Genomic DNA, 3,074 nt, shown 5'->3' on the forward strand with positions numbered 1-3,074 from the left:
AAAATTCGCCGATTAAAACTCTAGCTTGGGACGGGAAAAAATAAATTTCAATAATTGTCCAGGACTATACAAGACATCAGAAGTGTAAGGGCACCAAATTAATTTTGCAGACCTTATTTATAACCGGAGAATGTTTATTTCATTTTATATAAATATTTCATTACGTTCTGACCTGTTGACAGTCTTTTGCAATGTGTCCAACGCCGTTGCATCGATAGCAGAGATCTTGATCCTCTTTGCATTCGCGAGCAAAGTGGCCAAATTGATTGCATTTGAAGCACTTTTCGCGACCTCGGCCAAATCCGCCACCACCATCACGGTCACGGCCTCGGTCTCCTCCTCGGCCACCGCCGCCACCACCCCCTGCTCCTCCTTGTGGGCACTCTCTCGCAAAGTGACCCATGCGGTTGCATTTATAACAAGCACTGGAACTCATCGTATCTGGAAAAAAGTTTTACACTGCTTTTCTCATTTTATTTTACACGACCGATTCACAATTTTACAATCCTCGTTAAAACAGAGTACAGGTTGTAAAGTGATTTGATGAAACAAATCAATCCCTTCTTCGACCGTTGATATTTATTGATTTCAAATCGTAGATTTCAAATTATTTATGCCTTACGGTCCAATCGCAAATCAAAAATAAATTATGAGTAAAAAAAAATTTTCTTCGAAACTCAGATATTTATTTAATAGAAAAACTCCTTTAAACTTCCTTACGTTTCGGTGCACATGCGTACCTTTTTCAACGGTTCTTAACCTAAATAATTGTATTAAAGATTAGTAATTTTAGTCGGAAGAAATATGATGTATAATTACGTAGATTTAAATAAATTGTTACCTGAGTTGATGATGGTTCAAAATAGTCAAACAGATCAAATTTCAGTAAAAAAAAAAATAATTTAAATCAATTGTTTAAAAAAATTAAAATTTAGTCATTTAGGAGTCTCAAAAACACTGAGACTTCAATCGATTAGAATACATTTAAAAGAAAATATAGTGCGAAAACATAAATTGACAGTTTCAGAAATACATGAAGAATACGCAATGAACGATGATATAATAGACAGGTTCTCATTGAAAACCACTGATGAGGAAGCGCGTAATACACATATATACACATAAATACATATAGAGATGATTAATATTAAATACATTATTTTATAATACTCTGATAAATTTTATTAATATTTAGAATTTCAGTCTATAAATTAACTGAAATCTTACGATATTTGTTTATAAAAATAGACTCAATAATACGCCGTTGATAAGTATTTTTTTCTGTGGCTAATATTTTAATACTTTTAAAATCAAGATCAAAGTAATGATTGAAATTCCAAGAATGTTGCGACAAACATGTTTTAAAATTCCCAACTTCACAATCTCTTTCATGTTCAGCAATTCTAGTTTTTAATCTTCTGCCAGTTTCACCTATACAAGCTTTATTACAATATTTACATATTAACCAATTTAAATAGTATAAAATAGTCAATAGTACTTAATAGTATAAGAATTAAACTATTTGTTAGAGAATTTAACTATTTTCTTAAAAAGTCATCCTTTTTGGTTAAAAAATTCGTCTTTTTGGATTTATAATTCAATTTTTTTCGTAGAAATTTATATTTTAGTTACAAAAATTAAATTTTTGATGTTACTGAGTTAACTGGAATCTTTTTTGGATAAAAACTCAACTTTTTTTGTAGTAACAAATTCTTCTACTTTAAGATAAATTTCATATTTTTTGATAAAAATGCAACTATTTGCAAGAGAATTCAACAATTTTGTTAAAAAGTCATTCTTTTTGGCTAAAAATTCGTCTTTTTGGATTTATAATTCAATTTTTTTATTAGAAAATTATTTCTTGTTAAAAAATTTATAGTTTGATCGTGATAACACGACTAAAATCTTTTTCAACAGAAAATTCAACTATTTTCTTTTTATTTTATCTTTTTGATTTAAAACTTCGTCTGTTATAGAAAAAATTACATTTTTTTGTATGAAAATGCAACTTTTTGGTTAAAAATCCTTCTTCTTTGCTTGACAATTCACCTATTTTGTTTTAAACAGTTGGTTGAATCGCTTTGTTAAGAAATCACTTTTTTGGTTAAAGATTTATATTTTAAGTTGAAAAGGTATCTCGTTGGTTAAAAGTTTAATTATCTTGTTGAAAATTAATCTTTTTAAATTGAAAATTAAACTAATTGGGTAAAATTTAAACTAAATTGTGAAATTTTTATTTAAAGCTTACGCCTGGTTGAAAATTTAACTGTTTAGTGAAAAATACTTTTTTTTTTTGGTTTAAAATTAATTTTTAACAGAAAATGTAACTTTTCCATTTTTTAAAGATATATATTTTTTAGTTAAAAATTCTTTCAATAATTTAGATAAACTTTTATTTATTTTTCGAGTAAAAATTTTTATTTGATGGAAATTCGTCTTTTTGGTTTTAAAATTCCTTTCTTTTGTTGTATAAATTTCATTCTTTTTTTTATTAAAATATAAACTATGACATTTTTTCGTTGGAAATTTGCCTTTTTAGGTTAAATATTCAACCAGTATGTTAAAAATTTAATAATTTTGTTGAAAATTCCAGTATTTTGTTAAAGAGTTATCTTTTAATGTAAAAAAACTTTTTCTTTTGTTTGAAATATATTAATACATTTGAAAATTTTAAATTTGCACATGAAACCTTGTTTTCTTTCGCTTACAAAACATTCTATAGTGAAAATATGATGAGATTATAAGATTAAAAAATAAAAATCTTGTTAAAAATCATAAATTCTCGGAAATTTAAGAACTCTATTGGGAATGGTTAAACTGCGATACACCACCCGGTGTCAAAAATTTGAACTAGAAATAATAGGCACGATTTTAAAGATGCATTTTAATTTGTGCATAAAAGTGCTTTAACCATTTTTTTGTGGAGTTTAAAGTATTTATTGGATGATAAAAATAAGTTTTTATCGGAAACAAAGTGTTTTAGATGAAATTTACATATTATACAGTGAAAAACCACACTTTTTGACAGAAATATTTTTCTAATAAAAAAAAAAAAAAAAAAAAGAAAGAAAAAA

General features: G+C 26.4%; 2 protein-coding genes across 3 annotated transcripts in view; one reads left to right on the forward strand and one right to left on the reverse strand.

The window, feature by feature from the left end:
* LOC117174210 (peptidylprolyl isomerase domain and WD repeat-containing protein 1) overlaps positions 1–3,074 on the forward strand; it is a 98,684-nt gene that overhangs the window by 30,853 nt on the left and 64,757 nt on the right. The window lies entirely within an intron of this gene.
* LOC117174211 (CCHC-type zinc finger protein CG3800) overlaps positions 1–3,074 on the reverse strand; it is a 23,896-nt gene that overhangs the window by 12,625 nt on the left and 8,197 nt on the right. For both annotated transcript variants that reach the window (XM_033363077.1, XM_033363076.1), the window contains exon 2: positions 173–441. In XM_033363077.1, the coding sequence (XP_033218968.1) occupies positions 173–436 (264 nt within the window). In that variant the 5' untranslated portion in view covers positions 437–441. The remainder of the gene's footprint in view (positions 1–172; positions 442–3,074) is intronic.

The sequence above is a fragment of the Belonocnema kinseyi genome, chromosome 6, assembly GCF_010883055.1.
Source record: "Belonocnema kinseyi isolate 2016_QV_RU_SX_M_011 chromosome 6, B_treatae_v1, whole genome shotgun sequence".
Classification (NCBI taxonomy): domain Eukaryota; kingdom Metazoa; phylum Arthropoda; class Insecta; order Hymenoptera; family Cynipidae; genus Belonocnema; species Belonocnema kinseyi.